Source organism: Castor canadensis, chromosome 7 (assembly GCF_047511655.1).
Source record: "Castor canadensis chromosome 7, mCasCan1.hap1v2, whole genome shotgun sequence".
Lineage (NCBI taxonomy): Eukaryota > Metazoa > Chordata > Mammalia > Rodentia > Castoridae > Castor > Castor canadensis.
The window spans coordinates 151,974,479-151,998,703 of record NC_133392.1 but is presented as its reverse complement, the minus strand read 5'-3'; the positions used below and the strand labels follow the sequence as shown (position 1 = coordinate 151,998,703).

General features: G+C 51.1%; 1 protein-coding gene across 2 annotated transcripts in view; it reads left to right on the top strand.

Moving 5' to 3' along the window:
* Window positions 1–23,724, top strand: part of Tmem51 (transmembrane protein 51) — a 44,319-nt gene extending 20,595 nt beyond the window's left edge. For both annotated transcript variants that reach the window (XM_074081289.1, XM_074081290.1), the window contains exons 2-3: window positions 21,206–21,713; window positions 22,635–23,724. In XM_074081289.1, the coding sequence (XP_073937390.1) occupies window positions 21,376–21,713; window positions 22,635–23,046 (750 nt within the window). In that variant the 5' untranslated portion in view covers window positions 21,206–21,375 and the 3' untranslated portion in view covers window positions 23,047–23,724. The remainder of the gene's footprint in view (window positions 1–21,205; window positions 21,714–22,634) is intronic.
* The last annotated feature ends 501 nt before the right edge of the window (window positions 23,725–24,225 follow it).

Genomic DNA, 24,225 nt, shown 5'->3' with positions numbered 1-24,225 from the left:
TATCAGTGTACCTAGCTCCACCCTGTATCTAAAGAGGAAGCAGAATAAATCCCTAGGGCCACAGAGTGATAACCCCCATGGCTCATGAGTCTTCCTAGCAACACTGTCAGGGACACAGAGCAAATTCTAATTCCTTTGAGATGAGGTCCAATCTCCTGGGCTCAAGCCACCTCCCATCTCAGCCTCCTGAATAGCTGAGATGCCAGGCATGCTCTACTGTGCCGGCCCAGGAAGCGACTACTGCTTAATACTCTTTAGATGACCTCCCCCATCTGCACTCAGCCTACCTTTGCCACCTCCTTTCACTTGCCTCATATACTCATGTCATGAGGTAGTACTGGTAATGCCCCCATTCTATAGATGAGGAAACTGAGGTCAGAAAGGTAGAGCACCTTGCTGAAAGCCACCCAGACAACATGGATTTTATCACCACTGATGCTAATCAGCTCTTCCACCTGTGACGAGTGAACAGCACCTGTGAACCTGCTCCACCTGTGAACAGCACTGATTCCTGGAGGTTCCTAGGGAGTTTTGAGGAAGAAACTATGAATAGTGCCTTTTAATTCAATCTCTAGATTATAGGGGAGGGAGGTGTGAAACTGGGGAAAGCACAGGCAGCCAGAACACCCCTGTATTATCTAAGGAGCTTTTAGCCCAGGTACCAACAGCTGACACCATGAGTGAGAACGACCCAGGGTCAGCTCAGCATTCAGAGCGAAGTGTCAAACAGAATGTAGAGAGACTCAAGGATGCTTCTTTAGCAAAGCTGATCCTCTGTGACCTGGAGTGGGCCTCGTAACCTCCAGGGGCTTCCCACATGCACAGAGGGCTCAAAAGAGAGCAGACTGGGGTCTCCCTGCCCACCAGGACAGCCCAGCACCTGGAGAGTGATTAAAATAGATGCTTCTCCCCGTGACCCCATGGTCCCATCCTGGCTGTTTATCAAGAGAAAGACAAACATCTGCCCACGCAGGCTGGCACCCATCACCAGCCATAGGAGGAAGCAGCCCAGGTGTCTATCAGCAGATGAGCAGATAAGCACACCAGGGAGTCTACACGGTAGACTGCCACTCAGCAAGATAAGGAATGAAAACCGTGGCCCGTGAGTGAGCAGAAGATGGCGCACACAGGAGCATACGCTGTATGATTCTGTTTATGGAAACTTCCAGTCTAGGTGAAACACACCCAGAGTGACAGGAAGCAGGGAATGGGTGCAGACTGGCAGGGGGTCAGGGAAGTGTCTTATATCTTGATGTGGGTGGCAGTGACACAGGTATATGTGGCCATCTATGAATATCTGGGTCTTTGAGCCAAGCATGGTGGTGTACACCTGTAAGCCCACCACTCCAGAGATGGAAGCAGGAAGGTCACAAGTTCAATGCCAGGCTGGGCTACATAGCAAGGGCCTGTCTCAAAAAGCTAAGAGCTGGGGGTGTATCTCAGTGGTAGAGTGCTTGCCTAGCATGCATAAAAGCCCTGGGTTTGATTCCCCAGCAGTGCCAAAAAAAGAAAAAAAAAAAGGATCTTATGCAACTGAACACTGAGCTGTGCATTTTACTATATACATTATATCACAGCCTGAGTCTCTGGTGGGTCCCCAGGCAGCTGCATTTTCAACAAACACCGCAGACAGCTCCGTGCCCAGCCATGGCCGATGTGTTCCCAGTTGAGTCTTTGAAGAGCTGGGCTCTCGTGAGTCTATTTTTGAGCACAAACCTAATTACGGTCAAAGTCTGGCCCCGGGCTGTCTCCTGACCATCGTCAAGACCAGCTCTAAGCCAGGGACAAAGCACCCTCAGTTAGCGGGCAGATCCTGGCTGTGTGCCGGGCATCACAGGGCCAGCCGTGCTGGGAAGGAGGGCAGGAATCCCTGGCAGGACTGCAGACATCCTCCAGCCCGGAGCATCGGGCAGGACTCGACCTGTCCTCTCCCCATCCTGTCTGCCTGGCTGCCCTCCAAATAATAATGGTTCAGGCTGTGTGTTGAGAGCTCTTGTGCTAGAAATAGCGCGCTGGTCGTTTTTGTGTACATGTTTATTTTTATGAGAGACTGTACTGTGTGGTCCTCAGGCGTTCCCAGTCCCCCCACCTCCCCACAATTGGCTGTGCATCTCTGTGCAAGCGACTTAACCTCTCTGAGTGTCAGCTTCTCGTCTATACAGGGAGAACGACAGTAGTTCTTCTCTCACGGAAACTTTAGCGTAGGAAACGTTTAGTAAGTGCTAATCATTATTACACCTCGATTATGCCTTGTGCAAAATGCTTGGGTCAGAAAGGTCTCAGAGTTTGGATTTCTGACTAGAGATGTGGCTCCTGCCTAATAAACACAAGGCCCTGAATTCAAATCCCAGGTCAGGGGAAGAAAAATTGAAAGGGATTTTGGATTTTTTCTGATTTTGGAGTATTTTCATGTACATATGAGATATCTTGGAGATGAGACCCGAGTCTAAAAAGCAAAACCCATCACTGTTTCACGGGCACCTTTACACAAGGTCTGATGATTTTATACAATATTTTTTGTGCACCTGCATCTTGATTTTGACCCATCACCTAATGCTCATCCTGGTGTTCTAAAAGTTTCTGACTTTGGAGCATTTTGTAATTTGTACTTCAGATTCAGGATGTTCAACCTGAACTACATAATTTGATTTATATTATAACCCTGTGGGGGAAGAGCTATTCATATCCTCATTTTCAGAGCAAAAACAAAGGCTCAGAGAGGTCAACTTCTTGCCCAAGGTCACACATCTGGAAAATGGAGGAGCTGGGATTGAAACCTGTGACTCTGTTCACTGCCTCTGCTGCCATTAGCCTTGTGGGATGGGGTTGGGGACCGAGGATGGGGACTGGAGTGAGCACCCATCACTGGCTGAGAGATCCCTGCCCTCCTCAGGAAGGCTTGGTGCTGGTTCTAAAAGTGGCCTCAAATCCCTGTCTTCCCAGTTGTGGGGCCTTGAACAAGTTGCTTAACTGCTCTGTGCCTCTATTTCCTCATCTGCAAAATGGGGGTGCTAGTACTGACTTTAAAGGCCATTCTGAGCCAAACGCCGGTGGCTCACATCTATGACCTGAACTACTTAGATCAGATCAGGATTGAGGTTTGAGGCCAACCCTGGCAAATAGTTCGAGACCCCATCTCCAAAATAAGAGCAAAATGGACTCTACCACTCTCAAGTGGTAGAAGGCCTGCCTTATAACCACAAAGCCCTGAATTCAAACCCCAGTCCCACTGGAAGGAAGGAAGGAGAGAGGGAAGGAAGGGAGAGAGCGAGGGAGGGAGGCTATTATAGGGGTGAAATGAGTCAGGAGGCACCCAGCACACCCTGAGCCTGGAGCACTGCCAACAGCTGTGGGGCCACACACCTGTTCATGCAACTGAGCTGGGCAGGTCTCTAGCTGCCAGCAGGAAGAGAAGTCCGTTTTCCTGCCTTTGGGGAAGTGACAGGACAGTCCCTAGCGTGGCCTGTAAGACCAGCAGTAGCCTAAGGCTCCTGACCCATGTCCAGGGAATCTTGGTTTAAATCATCTCTTGGATTCTCTCACTTAAAAACTCAGAGCCTCACTCCACAGTGTGAGCTTCTCAAGCAGCGAAGGTCCTGGCACACGGTGCCTGGCACACAGTGTGCACTCAGTAAGCATCAGTGCATGTGGTTATGGTACGCCAGGGCCACACTGAGTTGAATAGCTAAAGCTCGGGGTCTCTTGCTGGCTGGCTGTGAGACCTTGGACAAATCACTTCACCTCCCTGTGCTTTGGTTCTTCATTTGCAAGGATTAACCTGAAAGAGGGAGCTACTTAAGGCAGTTTGGAGTCACAGAAAGGGCAGGTGAGGAGGGCTACAGAAGGAAGTTCTAGATCCACAAAGACAAGCACAGAAATATGGGCAGTTTCTTAACCAGAGAGGCCCCTGCCTCCCGCCAGTGGGACTTGTTTTGCGTCTGGAGGTAAAATCGTTTGTGCCAACAGTCTTCGAGAACATGTAGGTATAAAGACCTCGTTTAAACTGATTGTGAACACAAGCATATAATTTACCTCAACAAACCCGGGAAGGCTAATTATTATCCCCACAGCCAAATTCATTATTTGTAGAAGCTTTCACTAGGAAATTCTCTTCCTTGTTAAGCGCCCCTCCCGCGTGTAATATGCTGCTTGATTTGCATACACAAAGCCGTTTTATGAAGAGGTCAGGGTGCAGACACAGGAGTGACATCACGCCTACCCAGCCGCACCTGGTACCCGGCTGCCTGTTGCTGGCTAGGAAACCTGACGTCATTGCATCTCCACTGCCTCACCTGTAACTGGAGAGTCTCATACAGAGTACCTGTGTCACCTCCCAGCAGCAAGAAGGGTAAATGTGGTGCGATGAGCAAAGAGAGCTGAATGATGCAGCAGAGGACCACCACGTCCGTGGCTAGTACCAATGGCCGTAATGTTTGCCCTACACTTTTTGTGCGCCTGGAACCATCTGCCCTAACCTGCGTCATCAAGCTGACATCAGGGATGTGGGGTTGCAGGATTCAGGGAGACAAGCAGGAAATGAGATGATTGCAAGCTGCAGTTTCAGCTATGTCCCCAACCAGGAGGGTGCTAAGGCACAGAATTGCAACTACCTGCAAATGTTGGGCTTGGAAGCTTCTCCCGTGTGGAGGTAACGTGTAATGACAGATAAGCAGGAGCCACGTGTGATGGGCAGTGGGCCTTGTGACTTGAAGGTGCATGGGATCCCGAGAGTCTGAGTCTGCATCTGCAGCCAGCTCCCAGGGCTGCCGAGGGACTCTTCCTGGGCCACTCATGTGCCTCAAATTCATCTCCTCCTCTTTCTGTTTCTTCTCTGTGTGCATCTGCTGCTAGGTGTGTTTTATAACCTTGATAATGCCTTTTGCAAGAGGTTCCTCCACCCTCTATTTCCAGCTAACAGCCTCGAGGTATTCCGTCCCCATAATTTATGGCAGCGATCCATGGGATGGCTATTCTAGGGCAGGGCCCCTGAAGAGTGGGACAATGTCCTTCCTCAGTCACCACTGCACCTCTCTTTGAGAGTGACTTTAACAGTTATCCTCAAAACATCCTGGCCACTGAAAATGGTTCCAAAACCTGGGATTCAGGCCTGCCTCTTGACCCTGAGGTCCAGAATTCCCTGGAATTCTGCACCTGACTGTGCAAACTCAGAGGACTCCGAAGGTGGTGACAGCTGTCCTGAGAGCCGGGGCACCCAGCCTGTTTTGTCTGGGCTTTATTCTTTTGTCACTATTGTATTTTAAATAATTTTAGTAGACAGAGGGTATACGGGCTCACACTGCTGAAATACAGGCAGGACTGTGGGATGTCGTGTCTTCTGCAGGCTCCCTAGCACTCCTCCTCAGACATCATTGCCTTTCTGGGGAGCCCCCTCCTCAGGCAGCCTCTCCCCTTGATGACCAGAGGGTCCCCAGTAGCTCCAGGCCCCACCGGGTCCTTCTGCAAACCCAGCGGGGTCACAGGCAGGGAGTCCCTCTGCAGACATTCCTCCACAGCAAAGAACTGGGCCGCTTAAGTGCTGACCTGCCTGGCCTGGCCACGCCCTCTGGGAAGCAGGAGGAACTGATTGGCTGAGCCATGGCCACGCCTGCCGAGAAACACAAGGAAGTGATTGGCTGGGCTATGACCCTGCCCTCTGGGAGACAAGAGGAACTGATTGGTTGGTCTATAGCCACGCCTAGTCTCAGAACCAGCAGAGGACCTAGATGTTGGGCAGCTCCCAGCATCACCTATGGCCAGCCCAGCACGACCATCCCTAGGGGCCTCCAGAGACCCTCCCTGGGAGTCACTTGTGCAACTAGCAGAGACAACTCCACACTCCGCCCTGAGAGCAGAGGCCAACTTGAAGGATCCTTGTGGTGACAACTTTTCCTATAGCAATAAACAGCCCTGGGCCTGTTTGGGATTTCCCTATTTGGTACTGAAGTTTTGTAAAGCAAAGTCACACCTATAGGGTGGCACTGGCTTGTTTTCTCTGCCATGCTTGTTGCGTGCATTTCCTAACAACCCCCCCCCCCACACACACACACACTACTGCTGGCCCACTGTGAGTGCTCCCTGGATGTTTGTTGAAGGCATGACTAGAGTGGGGGGCAGCTTGGCTTCTGTCCCCAGGGCCCACCTTCCCCTGGCGGCACCATCCTTGCCCAGTGTACAGGAGCAGAGTTTATGGTTAGTGTTGTGGGTGGTCAGCCTGGAAGTTTCTCTGAACTCAGGGAGCAGTCCTGTCTCTTTCTGATCTACCCTTTGGCTAGCTTAGCGTCAGTATTTCCATTTTGTACCAAAATGTTTGGAGTTGTACTTCCTCTGGTCACCTTTTGATTTGAACACCCGGGCGGGGCGGTAGAAATGATACTGGAATTAGCTCCTGGCAGGAAGGGATGAGGACAGAAGACAGGCAGGGCTCCAAGCTTGTGGGGTAATCGCAACCCCTGCCTCTTGCTTACAGCTCACAGAGAGGTCCTTGACACAAGACGGGGGCTGTGAGATCCAGGTCAGAGAGGCCTGGGTCAGCAGGAGGCTTTGACCTTGGTGTCACAAGCAGCCTACTTAAAGACACCAGCATTCGTCTTTGCCACTGCACTTCCTGATACAATCCTTACCCATCTCGATCTCTCCGTTATCCGCAAACCTCTCCTGACATTGGTTCTTGGAAGCCATGTATGGAAGGCTTAAAAAATAAAATAAAAACCCTTGTAAAGCTTGGCTGGGGCAGGTGGAGAGGCGGGACTTAGAGGGTCTGAGAGAGTGGACTCTGGACTCAGACAATCTGGTTCTGCCTTACTCTGCTACTTATTAACAGGAGACTTTGGACAAATGAAGGAACTACTCTGCAGCTCAGTGTCTGCGCCAGTAGCCGTCAGTAGCAAGGGGTGATACCGTCATTTAATCATGAAAATGGAAGATCACCCAGCCTGGGAGGAGGTGTTCAGTGCATGTTAGCTGCTCTCATGGTTTGAATAGGATTCCCTCTCTTCCTGAATGCAATGCCCTGATTTGTAATCTGATGCACATTGTGTGTATCCACGTGTATCTGGAGCTGCATGAACCAGGCTGTTAGATGTCTGTCGGAGTGGGGATTCTTGTCCATAAAAAACCAATCAAGGTAGTGCCTGGAGTCATTTTGGCGACTGAATACTTTTCCACAACCTCCAGCCCCTGACGTCCATGTCCTAATCCCAGGACCGGGTCCATGGTGAAAGAGATTTTGCAAGCGTGATTGTGTCAGAGATTGGAGATGAGGAGGTTATCCGGGCTTTTTCAGAGTCCCTAAACAAGGAAGACAGGAAGGCAGGCCAGAGCAGAGGACATGACAGCAGAAGCAGAGATCAGAGGGATGGGCTTCAAAGTTGGAGGAAGGGATTGGGAGCCAAGGGATGCAGGTGGCCTCTGGAAGCTACGAGAGTCAAGAAAATGGGTTCTCCCCTGATACCTCCAAAAGGAACTCAGCCCTACTGGTGCCTCGATTGTAGGCTTCTGGCCTTCAGAACTTGGAGAGAACAAATATGAGTTTCTTTAAAACACTTTGCTTGTGGTATTTGTACAGCAGCCACACAAAGCTGATACAACCCTCCTCAAGGGAATGTCTGTCACTGTTTACCCTGTTTTTGCCTGTGTGGACAGTCCAATGGAGAGCAGACACTGGTCCAGAGTATCACACCTGGCCACTGGACACCCTGCTGGGTGCCCAGACAGTGTCTTCCCCTCCCCTTCCTCTCTTCCTCCCTCCCTTCTTCCCTTCCTTTTTTTGTAAGACAGGGTCTCACTCTGTAGCCCAGGCTGGCTTGGAATTCATAAAACTCTTACTTCAGCCTCCTGAGTGCCGGGATTACAGATGTGCACCACCATGCCCAGCTCCTAAACACTAGCTCAAAAAAAGTTTCCACTACATTTCCAGTTCTAAAGGGTAACTAAGATGCGTGAACAGTGTGTGCCCCTAAAAACAATGGCAACAACAAATATGAAACTCACTTATCAATTCGGACAGTTGGCCTCTGGGGCATTATGCAGAATTCTAAAGATATATTTTAATTAGAACCCAGCTCCTTATCCTGGCACTATAGGACTTTTAGCTGCAAGGGACAGAAAGCCCAACGTAAAGAATCAGCTCAGACGGCTGACCACTCCAGGGGCTGGCTTCAGGCATGGTGGGATCCAGGTTTGCAACTGTCCATCAGGACTCACTTTCTGCCTTTTGGCTCTGCTTTGTGCTGTCTTCATTCATTCCCAGATCACGGGCTAGCTCCTGGAATGAGCTGCTGTCTGCATCATCTAGTGGAACTGCTGGAGTGGAAAACTCACTGCCCCCTGGTCACGTGCCCATCTGCCATCATCATTGGCCCAGGAGTAAGCAAAGCCCTGATTGGCCAGGCATAGAGCAGGTGCCTGCCCTGGACCCAGAGTCAGCTGAATCTCAAGCACAGTGTGAGGAGAGCCCTTTGAGCCATAGCAGGTGCCACTTCTGGCAGGACAGAGGCACTGATGGGCAGGTCACACAGGACTGTGAGGTGCCTCCCTGTTTGACACCTACTGCTGTTACCTTTGGACCCTACGCTTTCTGGGCTCCTCTTGGACAAAGGGGCCTTCTCAGCTTCTCTCCCCAGCCCGCCTCCCTTCCCCCACTTCTGCCTCGGGATCTCTTCAAAAGCCTCAGAATGACCCTCCCACCGGTCACTCCTGAGGACACTGTGTCCCAGCCAGCACTCCACGTTGGGCTCTTCCTGTGTGCGGTCATCCTTGGTATTCACAGGGGATGGGCTCCAGGACTCCCCATGGATACCAAATCCAAGGTGTGCAAGTCTTCTGTATAAAATGATGTCACATTTGCATCTAACCTAGGCATGCCCTCCTGTGTGCTTTAAGCCCTCCCTAGCTGACTTGAAGTACCTAGTTCACAGCAGACACCATGTAAGCAGCTGTTCTGCTGTATTGTTTGGGGACTAGGATGTGAAAGGAGTATGTCTGTACGTGTTCAGTACAGACGATAATTTCCCCAGTCCACAGTTGGCTGAACCCGCAGAGAGGAGGGACTTGTGAATTCCATCTTCAGGAAGGCAAGATTACTGCCATTTTATAGAGAAGCCCAGCCTCATTCAGAGTCCTTGCCTCCACTTACCTGGCCTCCATGTCCCTGTTGCTAAGGCCCACGAGGGTCAGAAATCATGTGCCATCCCTGTGGTGACTGACCCAGCATCCTCTAGCCTCTGCCTCCACAACTCAAACCTCTCCGCCTGCCTGTCAGACTTCTCCCATCTTACCTTCACCCTGGTTCTCTGTGGGGCCCCTTCCTTCACCTCCCAAACTCACTACAGCCCCCAGATCTGTTTCCCTGTCCATACCTACTGCAGCACAGCCAGTCAACACACACGGAGCAGCTCAACATGACTTAACATTTATCATCCACACTGCTCTGGGGCCAGGCATGGCAGAGCTGTGTCCTCCACCAGGTTGTGACCATGATGTGTGGAGGCCCAGGTCAGAGTCTCATCCAAAGGCCAGACTGGGGGGAGACCCACTTCCAAGCTCTCGCGGTTTTTGGTAGAATCGACGCCCCAACAGGTGTAAGAGAAAGGGCTGTGTGGTCTCCTGGGCTGTATCTGCCTCAGGACTTGACCAAGCGGTTTCCCCCTAGATGGTCATGTGCTTATCAAAGCAAAGTCAGCAAGCAACAGGTGGCCTCTTCGTCACAGAGGCCCACCCACATAATCACCAGAAGCAAGCCAAGGCTTTTGCTCACACAAAGGTGTAAACAGCAGGTGGCAGGGATCCTGGGGCCACCTTAACAGCCTGCTATCACACCTGGTCTCGGTCATCTTTCCTTAGTGATGGGGTGAGAATAGAGTCAGAGAAACCTGCTACACAGTTTGGGGCAAGACCTCAGTCTCCTCATCCATAAACAGGGTGATACCTTCAGGCTTTTGGGGTTCTGGTGACTGTATAAAATCATATAGGGAAATCTCTTGATCCTGTTTTTGGAATTGCAAGTTATTCTTCTAAATAACAGTATCATGCTACCATTTACCAGAGTGAGTTTAGCAACAGATGGCTCAAAAAACAAAAATAAAGACTCAATAAGATCAACCTTTATTTTGCTCTCCTATAAACAGAGCCTAGAGGTCTGGAGTCTAGAGTTGTAGAAGAGCAGCTCAGTGATCATCTGAGACCCAGGCACTTTCTGTCTTTTTGCTCCACCATCCATTACCTCATGCTTCAGCATGGCTGCTTGAGCTCTAGCCATCACTTCTACACCACAGCCAAGAGGCCTCCTTTCTATTTAAGATGCCTTCCTGAATGTCTATACACACTGCTGCTCACATCCATTGGCCAGGTCTTAGTCACGTGGCTGTCCGAGAGGCTGAGTCCTGCTGTCTTTATTCTGGGAAGATGTGGAAAACTGAGGGTCAGTTTTCTTACTATGGGGGAAGGGAAAAGTGTGCATTGAGAATAACAAACTGGAAACAGAGCCACCCTGCTGACCACCTGAGAAGGTTAACTGGTAAGGCGGCATCTCCTTTTCTCCTCTCCGTCTGGCACAGGTGGGAGACGAAAGTGCAGTCAGCCAGCCGTGCCGCCAAGCCGTGAAATCGTTTTCCCACTCGCATTTACCAGGACTTGCCCGGAGGTGAGGAGGCCTCTGGGCTATGAGGTGCGAGATGCAGGAAAAGTAAGCTGAGTCTTTTTCAGCTCTCAGGAGGCCTGAAACCTGGGTGAGGGCATGGCTCATAGGCTGGGAAAATGTGAAGGTCACCCTTCCCTTGCTGCACCGTCTTGGCACTTACTGTATACCGGCACTGCACATTTAATGTGGATAAAGCCTTCACTCCTCAAAGATCACTGCTGTATTCTCACTGCTGCTGGACACAGGTGGAATTTAACTCCAAACACCGTGTGGACTGTGCCCAACTTCTGGTGAAGTGGGGTCTTGCAGGCAGCATCCCCTGCACTGGGCTGTGGGAGGGACAGTGACCCCTTAGAGGTCCTAGCACTCAGTCAAGGGCAGCTCTTGTTTTAGTAGCCAATGGGAAAGTGGCTGAGTGAAGGAAAGCACGCTTGAACAGCGGCTGGGGCCCAGCTGAACTGTGTCCCCCAGACTCCCGTGTCAAAGTCCTACCCCAGAACTTCAAAATGGAGCTGTACTTGGAGCCACGGTCTTGGAAAAGGAGATAAAGGTAACAAGTCATAAGATGGTCCTCTTCTCATATGACTGGTGTCCTTATAAGAAGAGGAAACCAGGACTCAGACACACAGGGGGCGACGTGGAGAACACAGGAAGAAAGTAGCCATCTACTAGCCAAGGAAGAGGCCTCAGGGAAGCCAGCTGACGCCTTGACCTTGGGCTTTCAGCCTCCAGAACTGAGAGAATGAATTTCTGTGGTTGAAGCAGACGAGTACAGGCCATGACCCACCTCCTGCAGGCCACTGGTCTTCCCCTCTACCCCAGTTTTATGATTAAGCATCACCGTGTCAATTATTTACAACATGTCCAGATAAGTATCGTGGTCGCCGGGGACTGAGTGAGTCACCAGGGAAAGCTGGTTTTCCCAAAGGGGAAATGACACTAAGGGAAGAAGAAATTTTACCTCCTGACCACAGAGTCTGCAGTGGACCTGGGGAGGATTTCTAGCAGCCAGGGCATGAGGGCGGGGCTGGCCGTGGGCCTGGGGGCTGGGGAGGCATGATGGAGGACATGCTAGCTCTGGAGTCAGTCCTGTCTAGTTTGACTCTTTGCCGTCAAAGTTACACTGTGTGACTTTGAGCAGGTGGCTGAGCTTCTCTGAACTTCCAGCTCTTCTGTACACTGAGGATCATTCTAGAAAATTCATCATAGGGGTCTTAGGAAATTTAAACCTGGTGATAAACAATAACCCATCAATTAAAAGTGATTATATTTAAAGAAATCATATTCATAATGAGTTATTGAGTAACAAGAAAGGTGTGTAGTAAATAAAGCATAATAAATGTTATAGATAAAATAAAAACAAAAAATAAGGTAGAATCACCAATAAAACTGGTATAATAATGGGTAAGTAATAGAGTGAATATACGTAAAACACATGGCATTTGATAAGCGCTTCAAACACCCAGTGCTCACTGTTGGTGCTACAATTCCCAAATAAAACAGCTAGAGAAAGAATTGGGTGCCCCGAGTGGTTTCCTAAAAGCCAGAGACAGGAAGGAGATGGCAGATGGAGGAAGAAGCTCTGGTTAAAAATGTGCCAGGCTGGAAACGCAGGTGTGAAGGAGGAAGAGAGTGAGGTGTGGGATGGGAGAGGTGGGGAAGGGAGTGAGGTGTGAGAGGTTGGACCAGCTCTGCCCAGCACCACAAAAGGCTCTTGGCAGAAGGTTTGGAGTGCGTGTCTGTGGAGGTAGCACAGCCCGGGCTGGAAGAGCAAAAGTCCGGGGTGGGCAGGGTGAGCTTCCTCCAGCTTCTTCCTCATCTGCGGAATCAGAGTGGATTGGAGAGCAGTCAGGAGCACAGGGTCCTCTTGCCACCGCCCGCCTTGCCTCTAGTTGTGTCTGAACTCCCTCATCTGCTGAGGACTAGACTAAACCGCAGCCTTGGTCTGTGTGTCCTGGGCTTTGGAGCCCCCCGAAAGTGGAGCACCTGCTACTGGAGTGTTCTCAGCTCTGAGCAAGTGCAAACTTGGCTTATTGCCATCCAGGGTTAAAATACAAACATGGGTGGGGACCAGGCAGCTTGTCCAGCCTCCCTGCAACCTGCCACTTTACCCCTTTACCCTGAGAAGACACTGGGAGTGCTGGGGGTCTACAGGCTTCGTGTGGGGCCCCAGGGAGCTGTGAATAGCTGTGGGCCTGCAGCCGTGTCTGGTGGCTGACAACACCACATGTCTTCTCTTCAGTTTAGGAGGTCCCAAGTCCAAAATCAGCTTTCCGTCAGCCTGTTGGGGGCTGGGCTCCTTTGGAGGCTCTGGGCTCCCAGAAGCTGCCTGATTGCTTGGCTCGGCCTCACAAGGCCTCCCTCTCTCACCTCCATTCTTCATCTCCTGCTCCCTTCTTGGACCTTTTGCCTCCCTCTTGATAAAGACACTTGTCGTTAAATTGAACCCACCTGGGTCATCCAGGGAACCTCCCCCACCACCTCGAGACCCTTAACTCAACCACAACATAAAAGCGCCTTGCCATATAAGGTCACAAATTCCAAGGAATCCAACCTGGATATCTTTGAGAGTCCAGTTCCGGCCAGCCATGTGCCTTTGCTTAGACTCTGAGAGACAGGTGTGAATGACAATCCACCCTGAGCCACGCCCAGTTTCCTCTCTGCCACTAACTTGTCCCTTCACTAGTCCCTTGCCTGGTAGGGGCCTTGGCAAAGACAGATGCTTGCCTGATTGCCAGGTCTGTAAGTGACACCCAGCCGTCTGGGCAGTGGCCTCCTGCCGGGCACTGGTTAAGCCCTCTGTGGACGAATTACCACACTGACTTTTCAGCCTTGGAGTTCCTGGAAACTATCAAGAGGCTCCCGCCCCAGAACCTGTGGTTCCTTCCCCTAAAATGTCTGTCTACGGGGATCTGCATTGTCCCTTCCTGCAAACCTCTGCTCGGTGTCACTTTCTCAGTGGCCGTGTGCTGTGGCCACCCCGGCCTGATTAGTCTCTAGCTCCTTTTGCCTTCAGACCTTCTGTAGGAGTTTGTCTGTTAACATGGCTGCCTGTGAGCTCTCGGGGGATGAGGCCATCTATCTACTTTGAGGGTGTCTCTGCCTCCAGCGCTCAGAGCAGCCTTGACCCATGGTAGGTGCTCGGTTCACTGTTTTGTGGCTGAATAAAGACACACATCTGAAAACTTGGAACCTGGAACATGAAACAGCCAGCCAGGCAGACCCCAGGAGAATCGCCCTGCCTGTCCAGATGACAGAGCTGAGTCAGAGCAAGGCCAGACTCTGTCTGGTTAATAGTATGTGACAGAGCAAAAGCCGGCCCACATCAGGAATCTGGCTCCACAGGGCGGAGGTGGGCAGGCCCCGGAATCAACTTCTGTGCCTCCTGCCTCCTCTGCCTCCAAGGGAAAGAAACCCAGTGAATCCAATCTCTGTCCTAGGCTGCCTGCCACCCAGGGCAAAGGCCCTGTACAGGTAGCAGCCAGGATCTCATGGGCCTGGTCAGCAGCCAGGAACAGTGACCCAAGGTGACCAGCAGGACAGGCCTAGTTTCTTCTACAAACCCCCGTCCTGCCACCTCCTCAGACCCCAGGGCTGAGGCTCCTGCCCTTGGGAACATCTCACCTTTGTCCCCTCCTCCCTGAGCCAGTCCTTGATCCTGGGAATTTGTCCTGCCTTGGTTTTAGTTCTTCAGGGAGGCTTTGTGGACACAGCTACCACTTCCTCAGCTGGGGGACCCCAGCAAGTTCATCAGCCTTTCTGTGCCCTGGTGTGTTCCTTGATAAAAAGAACAGAGGTGGGGACAGTGCCTCACGTGCTTGTTGGTCAGATAAGTGACAGGAGTCATGTAAAATGCATGGTGTCCCAGCACACAGTCAACCCAGGGGTTTGGGCCAACCCTGTGGTCAGTGTCCGCGCTCCTTTGCCAGGGTGGCAGATCAGGGGAGGGTTCATCTCTAGGGAGGCCTACAGCAGAGCCCAGAGATGGTTTAAACTGTCAGACTCACTTTAAGAGGACAGTGACAGGAGGTCTGGCTGCTATTCTGCCTTCCTTGACTGGGCAAAGACAGATGTCACATTTCCTGAGAAACACTGAATGCAGTGGGGACTCCAGACTGGGTCCAGGTGCCAGCCTCCTGCTGAAAGAGAGATGCGTGTCAACCTCCCAACCTGCTTCTTTTTTAAACTTCACCTTGTACTGGGAGGGGGAGGGGAGCCTCCTCTTTTCCCTCCAAGCCACAGTGCATTCTGGGAGATGCCCACTTTGCCAGCTCTGTGGGGTTTCTCAGGCTGACCCCTGCCTGAAGTATCTAATCTCCTGCTACCCACAGACTGCACCCACAGAAACTACAAAACCTGAAGGCCCTACAGAGCTATTCTTTTGTCTTCCTTTCTGCCCCCCTCAGATTTGAATTTGTCACTCTTTTTATAGGGCTAAAAGCATGGGTTTTAAAATCAGATATACTTTATCCCTGCCTTGGACTAGCTGTGTGATCTTGGAGAACCTAATTTACCTCACTGATCCTAAGTGTCCTTATCTATAAAACAGAACTAGTAACTCTGAAAAGCATGCTACAGTGTGTGCGTGGTTTGGGTGCATTCCCCAAAGGTTCATGTGTTAGAAACTTGTTCCCAGTGTGGTGGAGCCATAAGAAGTAGGCCCTCGTGGAAGGTAATCAGGTCACTGGGGACCCTGCCTGTGGAAAGGATTATTGTAGTTTCCATAGGACTCTGTGAGTTTCCACTAGAATGCGTTGTTATAAACAGAGTTAGCCTGGTGCCTCATTCTCATTTTCCTGTCTCACCATGTATCTCTCCCTCTTGCACTGGCTCTACCATCATGTCACCTGCCACAGTGTGACATTAGCAAGTGGGCCCTTAGCAAGGGCTGAACAGAGGGAGCTGCCTGATTTTGGACTTGCAGCCTCTAACACTGTGAGCTAAATAAACCTCTTTACTTTATAAGGTTCCCAGCCTGGGGCATTTTGTTAGAGCAGCAGAAAATGACCTAAAAGACAGTAAAGCAGTAGAGTTGGTCATCATACATGGAAAGAAATATCAGAGGGCCAGGCACAAAAGTACGTCTCACATGTGTGAAGCCCCCCAGAGGCCCCAGCACACAGTTGGTTCCCAGGAATTATTTAAATCAATATCTTCAAAAAAAAACCAAAGAAATGTTCACCTGTTGCCCCATGTGGTTTTGTGATGACACACCTCCATGGAACCTGTCTGCCTGGCCAGGGAGTGGCCCTCAGAGACTTGGCCTTGCAGGAGCCAGGGTGGCCCAGGGCACAGAGGGTGGCTTTGAAATGGGCCAGGTCTGATTGGGAGCCTTGCTGCTTACTAGCTGTGTGAGCCAGGTAAAATTACTTACCCTCTCTGCACTCAGAGAGGGTGGGACTCAACACTGCTTGAGGCCTGGGTGAGTTCCAAAAGGTCGGCTCTCATGAGGACCTGCCTTGCTTGTTTTTGCTGTTCCCAGCCCGTCTCCTGCCCAGCAGACCTCCTTCCCTCACCTCTACCGCCATGACTCATTTGGACATTTCTTCTCATTTTCTCAAGTGCACCGTCTGAAAAGTTCCTGGTGCGCTGTTGAAACAGGAACCTGACACCCTTTCACCTTGGCCTGTGCAGAGGTGGCCTGAAACTCCCTCCCGGGCAGGACAGGAGACTGATAGCTACGAGCATTCTTCCTGCCCCTGTGACCTGAGCCTGGAACTTGGTGACTGAAACAGCCAAGAGGGCCCGGCTGACTCCCTGCTTTGTGGTGGGAAAAGTAGTGCAGCCTGGCAACTTCACACAGCCCCCCAACTGTGCAGCTCGACAGGGACAGGTCTGTGCAGTAGGACGGGCAGGAGCCCCTTTGTGGCAAGGCCAGGCTAGGGGTGCTGGACCCCTCACACTGGCCAGACCTCCTCCTACTGAAGCTGACCAGGCTGGGGCTTCCTGCACCTTGCAGGGCCACAGCACAGAGCTCAAGGGCACATGAAGTTCTCACCAGATCCCTAGTTTCGCCTCTGTGTTCTGCAGAGTTTCTGCCATCCGGCTGCCAGGATGGTGGAGCAGCCACGCTTGCATCTTTTGCTGCATTTTAGCCAGATCAGCTCTGCTTTTATTGTTCATTTCGCTTGTTTGTTTGTGTCTGTTCACTTCCAGTGCTGGGGACTCGCTTGTGTGTGTTCGGCAAGTTCTCTGCACTGAGCTACTCCCCAAGCCTTACCATCCGATGTTATTTCACTTGTCTTTGTATTAGAGTTCACAGACTCGCCATCAGGTGTGAACTCACACAATAACTCAGCTCGGGTCGCAGGCAGGTGGAGCATGCTGGACCCCTCCTCCCTGCCAGCCTTCGGCCACGAATGTGCACCAAGCAGAGGTGCACAGACACGGGACCCCAGGCTGGAGGAGGCTGGGGCACTCACTCTCCACCAGCCTCCACCTGAGAGGACCCAGTTGCCGCTGAGACCTCAGCCTCCACCAGGGAATCTGTCCTAATCCCTTCGCAGGTTCCAGGGGAGGTCACATTTATTCTGGGCACCTTCCCAGTGTTGCTGGCATACCATCTGCAAATGGAAACAAGCTGTGGATATCTGGGAATTCCAAGAACAGTTGCTCTTACAAACCCTCTCCCTGCTCTGTGCCCACTTGGACTGGGATTTCCTCCTCAAGGATAGCAGTTCAATGTGTGAACTTGCCAGGTACTCATTTATTCATTCTACAAGTATTTAATTGTCTGTTAGGTTCCTGGCCCAGTGCTGGGCATTCAGTAAAGAGCAAAGCAGACAAGAAGCTTCTTCCAGGGAGTTTACACTCTCTGCAGGAATGAGGGACTCAACGAGAAAGCAAGGTTAGACTTTTTAGACTGTAATTCAACGTCACCCACTCATGGGGAGGAATGTCACCAGGAAACTAAGCAAGGGCTTCAGGGCAGGACCATTTTACTTAGAGTGGTCAGGGAAATCCTGAGCTGACAGACAAGGAGTAAAGAAGTAGCCAAACAAAAGGCAGCTGGAAGGGTGTTTTCAAGTTACAGCAATGGCAGGTGCAAAGGCACTGTGGCAGAAAGTGCTCAGCGTGTCAGAACTGAGGGTTGGTGAGCCAGGAGATATAAGAGGAAGACAGAAGCCCAGTCCAGTTTGGGGAGGTTGAAGTCCGTGCTGAGGAGTTTAAATTTTAAGTCAGTAGTAATGATTCTGGATTCTGTAAAACTCCTGTCTTGAAATGTTTCAGAGACATATGTGACTTTGAAGGAATAATATAATAAAGAGATACCCTTCACCCGTCCCTTCCCCAGGGTCGGTCCTCATCCCTCCAGAAGGTAATTATAGTGAACTTTAGTGTGTAATTTTGTGTTACAAAATTCTCTCCTCTTCATATTATAAGAGTTGAGCAATATGTTGGTTAGTTTTGAACTTCATGTAAATGGATGTGTGTATTCTTCTGCAGTTTGCTTTCCTGTTCATTATTCACTTCGGGCTCCTCTTCTTTGATGCCTGTAGCTGTCACTCAGTGTTCACAGCTGTGTAGTACTCCGCTGGGTGGCACTGCTGTGGTTTGCCTATTCTCTGGTGAAATGGCATCAGAGTTCCTAATGTGGAACCAGCCCTGAATTCTTGAGATAAACCCAACTCAGTTGTGACATACTCTCTTTTCTAAAAACACTGTTGGATCCCATTTGCTAGATTTTGTTTAGGATTTTTGCTTCTGGGCTGGCAGATCTGATTGGACGATCATTTTCCTTGCCTTGTTTGCCTTGTTCTTTTCTGGTTTGGGGATCGAGGTTTTCCCTTCCTCACAGGATGGCCAGAGAGTAATTCCCCTTTCTTCTCTGGAGCCTCTGATAAAACTGTGGAAAAGTTCAGTAAATGTAACCTACCATATTGTCACCTGCCTGCCGCCCCCACGGTCATCTGCACAGAGTTTGAACTTCTCTCAATACCTCTTGTCTTGGGTATCCACCTACCCCAACCTCTGTCCCCCAGGTCACATGCCGCAGCACAAGCCCTCACTTCATCGAAATGCTCAGTTTTCTCAGAAAACTGTGTCTCTGGTCTTTTATAGGGGGATCCTTAACTTGAGATTTTAGGGTGAAGGGCTGTCCCCAGGATCACCCTGAGTGTCCCCAGGTAACCCCAGGTAGGTCCCTCTCTCTCCGGTTTGCAGTCATCTTAAAAACCCAGCTCCGCCATCATTCACGTGCCTCTCAGTGCTGCCGTGGACGTGAGGGCTGATGGGCAGGTCCAGCTCGGGGTCCAGAGGGGAGCCTGGCTGAGCCAGGCTGTGCTGCCCTCCCCAAGGCTGCTCCATTTTAGGGACGTGTTGGAAGCTATGTGGTCCAAGTCCTCTGAGCCCAAAATTAACTTCTTTCCATTTTTTTGAAAGGGAAAGAACAGCAGGCTAAATATAACATTGGGCCACCCAGAGCCAACAAGCCAGAAACAAGATAAACAGGCAGACAGCTGGAGCTGGGTTTGCACAGACCCCAGGGAGTCCAGGGAACTGTGGTCTCCCAAGGGAGAGCTGAACCTGACTCTTGGACACAAGGGTTGCCATCGGTCACCTAGCAGGTGTGCAGAAAGTGGTTTTTCCACCACTCCTGCATCCAGCCTACACCTCTAGTCACGCACCTCTCCACCACGAGCCTCCAAGTCTGAGCTTACCTCAGGTCCAGTTGGCAAAAGCTATGCATCTCCAAGACTACAAAGCCCCCATCCTCCTCTTCACCTGACGCAAGTGACATTGCAAGAAACAAATACCTGGTGTGTGTTTGGTGGCTGCCCCTCCTCCACACCACTCCCACTACGGCTCTCTGCAGAGGGCTCCCTGTACAGTGAGTGCTCTGCACGCCACACCCACACCCGCTCATGCCTGTTCACGCCCTCATACACATGCAGGTGTGTGCACACAGGTACACATGCTTCCAACAGGTGTGTGTGAAATGCATGGGTAAACATACATCTATGTGTACTTACAAAGTGTATGCATACATGCACATACACGTGTGCCATATGCCTGTGCATAGACACACGTGCACACACACACACACATGCACACATGTGAACATATGCATGCACGCACGCACACAGGCACACAGAGTGCCCTGCATTCCAGGCACAAGCCTACCACACCTTAGAGCCTTCCCATAAGCCCTTCATCTGGGACCCCCTGTTTCTAACTCCACAGTCCTGTGGTCCTGTACATCTGTCCCCTTCATTGGGATTCCTGGGGGACTCCTGGTGACATGAAGCCCCACTGGCTCTTCACTTGCTCACCCTCATTCCCACCCCCGGGCCTCCCGTGCTGCTGGAGAGGTTCTTAAATGCACAAGAAGTATTTGTCTGGTGGAAAAAAGAAGTTAGCGACTTCAAGCTGATAAAGGATGGTGTCCCAAATATTTTTAGAGTATCTTAGAACAAAGTGGCCAGTTTCAGAAGGAGCCTAGGGTTGAACAAGAAAATATCTCGGGCGCGTCAGATTTCAAGCGTCCTGGTTAGCCGTCCTCTGGAAAGATCGGAAAGAATGCAGAAGTGAAACAGGGCCTGCTCATCTAAACACCGGCTGAGCTTTGCCATTTGGCAAAGCATCCTGCCACAGGGATGGCTGATGGGGGCACAGGCAGCCAAGGGCACCCGTTCCTCCTCCATGGTCCTAGGCTTTCAGGTGACTTACTGTTTCCTGGCTCACTTAGCCACCAAGTGCCATAGAAGCCCGTGGCTGCCGGCTGTTGCCTTGCGTGCTGGCCTTTGAGCTGCTTTGTAGGAAGAGCGTTTTTTGAGCCAGCTGGGCACAGAGCTAAGTTGAGGAATGTTTAGATTTCTGCCCCTGTAAGAAAAGGAAAACTCGATGTGGCTGAAGCCAGGCTTGCCTTGCTGGGTGGCTTCCTGTGGCATCTGTTAGTCATTCAACATCAATTCAGTGGACCTTTTGAGTCCCTACTATGTTCCAGGCTCAGAGATAATGATGATATGGTCGTGGAAGAAAGAGACCTGCCACAGGAGTCAGGGGATGATGGGAGGGGGATCTGAGCTGGAGTGATCAGAAAACTGCAGAACTGCTGCAGGGGGGCATGCAGAGAAGGACAGGGTGAGAGATGAAGAGAGGCAGGACCTGGGTTAAGGCAGCCCTGAGCATCATGTAGGGACATGGCTTTTCTCCTGCAGGAAGTGGGGAGCCAGTGAGCGTGGTATACAGCCTCCGGGAGCCTGTGTGGAGAAACCTATCATTGATTGACTTCCTGTCACCCAGGCAGTCCTGTGACAATGATTGACCATGGCTCTGCCGAGGTTACCCCTCTGTTCGTTAAGCTCCACACAGTGTTTCTCTGCCCTGAGCTCCAACCTTGCTGGCCTCCTGCAGAGGCAAGTCTGGCTTCTCCTTTCGGTGTGGAGTGGGTGGTTCAGGGATCACACAAGAAGCAGAACCCAAAGGACATCTGGAAGGCATCAGAGGCCAGGCCGGGCTGTGGTGGCCCAGTGTGGCTTCGTTCCTTTCTTGTGAGTGCCGCTGGGTTCACAGAGACGCCTCGAGACTGAGCTGATTATCTCTCTGCTCCTTCTGTTCTGTTTGCAGACCTCTCGGCAGCAGTGTCCACGCGGGATGCTGGAGTTTGCAGCTTGCATGGGCCCATCGCTTGAGGGTCTGGCTGAGGATCTTTCAGTGGATGCTAGAAGTTGTCTTTAGTGCACTGAAGATTATTTATCTTGCTTTGAGCTGAGTCTCGCTCTGCTGCCATTGCCACAATGGCCCAGTCCAAGGCCAATGGCTCACACTATGCACTGACCGCCATCGGCCTGGGGATGCTGGTCCTCGGTGTCATCATGGCCATGTGGAACCTGGTACCCGGGTTCAGTGCCACCGACAAGCCGACGGCGCAGGGGAACAAGACGGAGATCGGGGGTGGCATCCTCAAAAGCAAGACCTTCTCCGTGGCCTACGTGCTGGTTGGGGCCGGAGTAGCCCTGCTGCTGCTGTCCATCTGCCTGAGCATCCGGGACAAGAGGGAGCGGCGGCAGAGCGAGGAGCTGGCCCGCATTCAGCAGCAGGCAGGGACAACGCCTCATGCCCAGGAGGAGGACAGGTAAGGACTGCCCGGCCTGCCCAGCCTCTAGTCTGGAGGAAGGACACACACTTCTGCTTTTCATTTGTTTTTATTTTGTTTTGCGGTGCTGGGGATCGAACACTGGACCCTGCACGTGCTAGGCAAATGCTCTACCTCTGAACTATAGCCCCAGCCCTTGCTCTCACTCAGCAACAGTGAAAGCGTTGTAGTCTAGAAGGCTTTACCTTCCCACTCTCTTCCACAAAGCTCCATAAAACAGCTTATTTTACAAACATCCTTGTCCTTCTCAACCAGGGCTTCCCAAATCAGGTGGCATGAATGGATTACAGGTGTGCCAAGGCTTGGACGCCACAGGAAGCTGAATGGGGTCAGGTTGGTTGCATGTCCATCTGCCCCAACCGTGCTGTGAACATGCTTTTAAAAAGTCAGGGTGAAATGTTGCCTTGACCTCCAACCCGCAAAGATAGTTACAAGATAAATGATAAATTGGGGAACATATGATAAAAGTCAGTCACCCCATTAGAGAAAGAGTCCCTGTATGTGAATGTGAAAGATGGACATGCCAGTCAGAAAATGGATGAGCAATTTATAATGCTCAACCTCAGTGGTCCTGAAATGCAAACAAAAAGATGTCATGTTTTCTTTTCTTTTTCTTTTTGTTTTCCTTGGCCTATCGTATTGGCCGAGGTAGGCAGGCCCCAGTGTTGGAGATGGACATAACATTCCTGATCCCTTTCACAGTGAGGGGCGGATTAAAGACACTGCACCCATCCATTCTGCTCCTCAGAGTTTATCACTGACCAAGACATTGTCGTGTGGCCCATGACTGTGAATTATCTTCTTTATATGTGCAGACTTACTATGAGGATTTGGCTCACGGGGCAGTGGGGACTTGAGTGTGGGCCTAACACTCTGCGTGTATGTGTTTGTCACTTGCAGCCAGGAGGAGGAGGAAGAAGCAGCCTCCTCCAGGTACTACGTCCCCAGCTACGAGGAAGTGATGAACACCCACTACTCAGAAGCGAGGGAGCCGGAGCAAAACCCTAGAATGAGCATCTCTCTCCCCTCCTATGAGTCCTTGACGGGGCTGGACGAGACCACCCCCACGACCACCAGGGCCGATGTGGAGACCAACCCCGGGCAGCCCCCCGACAGACAGAACTCCAAGTTGGCCAAACGCCTGAAGCCGCTCAAGGTTCGAAGGATTAAATCTGAGAAGCTTCACCTCAAAGACTTCCGGATCAACCTCCCAGACAAAAACGTCCCTCCGCCGTCCATTGAGCCTTTGACTCCTCCACCACAGTACGACGAAGTCCAGGAGAAAGCCCCTGACACCCGGCCACCTGACTGAGTGACCCCCCTGGATGCATTCCTTCCTGTCTCTCACCCTCACATCGAAGTCTGTGACAAAGCCACTCCAGCCCCAGTTGAGAAACAGGGGCCAATGCACCCTCAGCCATTTGGATGGGGGCTGTGTATTTTGGGTGTCACTGGTGATATCCCGCCTGCCTCCCTAGCAGGTGTGTCTGAATGATGCTGCCTGGGAGCTCGTGACTCAGGACCACTCAAGGGGTGCAACACAGGCATCTTCCCAGCTTCCTTCCTCAACTCTGAATCATTGGCAACACACTCTTCTAAGCTAGGACTGGATCCCTGGTTTAGACTGTGATTGTTTTGTTTTGCTTCCACTATGACTGTTTTGTTTCACAAAGAAAGCAAGTTTCACATTTGTTCTTTTCACTGGAGTCTGAACTGGGCCTTTGCCGAAGGGAGCCGGGGCCGTTTTGTGAATGAAGCAGTGATCAGGTGGGGTGGGCCCAGGCAGCAGCTGTCTTGGGGGCCCTGGTGCTGTAGGTTCTTTGAGGGTCTAAGGCCTGATGGACTTCAGCACATAACACATAAAAGAATCTGAACTGGTACAATTTACTAGTCTCTTCTGTGTAATGGCCAAGAGGGAAACTGTAGGTGTTCTCTTCCTTCTGAAAGGACACGGGACTCAGCTTTTTTATAATAAAATATTTTATATGTAGTCCACTCAACTAGCAAGTTATTTCAGCAGTTTTTCAATATTGGCTTGTGTAGGGAAAAGTGTCAATCATAGTGGCTATGGTATGGAGACTTAACTGCTAAGCAGTACACAAATGCTAGCCTATGTCACCTGCACCCAGGCCTGGTGGCCCTGCTCATGCACACAAGGTTAATTAAATCAGCCAACTTCACACCACCAGGAAGTGCATTGAGATGTCTGACTCCAGGGTCTGAATTCTTTTGTTGTTGCTATTATTTTGTTTTTGGGGTACTGGGGTTTGAACTCAGGGCTTCATGATTAGCTAGGCAGGGGCTCTACCACTTGAGCCACTCCGCCAGCCCTTTTTTGTGTTGAGTATTTTCACACTATTTGAACTATTTGCCCAGCTGGCTTCAAACCACGATCCTCCTGATCCCTGCCTTCTGAGTAGCTACGATTACAGGCATGAGCCACCAACTCTGGCTAGGGCCTGTGTTCTTACAGACAGGGTCTTCTGTGCAG